The sequence below is a fragment of the Saprolegnia diclina genome (genome assembly GCF_000281045.1).
Source record: "Saprolegnia diclina VS20 unplaced genomic scaffold supercont1.2, whole genome shotgun sequence".
Classification (NCBI taxonomy): Eukaryota; Oomycota; class Saprolegniomycetes; order Saprolegniales; family Saprolegniaceae; genus Saprolegnia; species Saprolegnia diclina.
In genome coordinates, this window is record NW_008246069.1 from 1,408,860 (window position 1) to 1,409,752 (window position 893).

An 893-nucleotide genomic window follows, 5' to 3' on the forward strand; every position below is an offset into this window, starting at 1 on the left:
CTGTCAACTGTGCTTGGGACGATGGGGACTGCACCACCTTTGGCACACTCAAGTGACTACAAACACGCGTATACGATCTTCTCGCGATGAGCTGAGGTACTAGTAGCAGCTTGTAATTGTACATTGTCAGTGGTATTGCATGACTCATGACTGGAGCAAGCTGCAAACATCATCAAAATTACCTCCAAAGCTGCTTGTGCGACGCCATGAGGAGAACGCCCTGGAAGCCGTTTTGTGCGTCTCGAGGTCCTTCCAGAAAGCCCAAGTTGCTGTGGCAACAAGGGAATTCAACACAATTTCCTACAATTGTACGCGGATAAGTCGTGCTTTAGCAGCCCCGCATAAATTACGCAGTATGATCAGAGGGCTTGGCAGCGTCCTCAAGCTCCTCTGTCGAACCGCGGAAACCGCAAAGGGGTTGCATCAAAGATAGAGTATGGATTGTGGACCTTCTATTTCGAGACACGGGTCACCTGATCCGCTGCAGTCATGGACGAGGAGCCGGTGCCAGCAGCAGCGGTACTGTGGCCGCTTGAAGTGGCTGCGAGACGCCCGATCCTTCTGATTGCATTCCTCAAAAACCTTGCGTCGACCATCTACCTCGTTGTGTGCGTCCTTCTCATGCTTCTCTCGACGCCGACCCAGAAGGTACGTGGGCAAATGTACAAGAGCACGTCGTGGAGCCCGGCCGTGTACATCGTCTACTGCTTACTTCACCTTGTTGCAATGCTCCCGGCACCGTCGTGGTTGCCTTCCGCAGGACCAAATGCACTGACGCAGTGGATGCAGTCCTGGATGGCGTCCGACAACATGCAGGCGACGCTGCAAGCGATCGAAACGACCGCGCAGGTGCTGCAAGGCTATCACATCAGTCGCCTCTGCGTCGATCGAGA

General features: G+C 54.1%; 1 protein-coding gene across 1 annotated transcript; it reads left to right on the forward strand.

The window, feature by feature from the left end:
* Positions 1-467: 467 nt before the first annotated feature.
* On the forward strand, positions 468-775 carry SDRG_01071 (hypothetical protein; the record flags this gene model as incomplete). The annotated part of the gene is made up of 2 exons (XM_008606582.1): positions 468-720; positions 761-775. The coding sequence occupies exons 1-2, from the start codon at positions 490-492 to the stop codon at positions 773-775; spliced, it is 246 nt and encodes an 81-aa protein (XP_008604804.1). The 5' UTR covers positions 468-489.
* Positions 776-893: the final 118 nt, after the last annotated feature.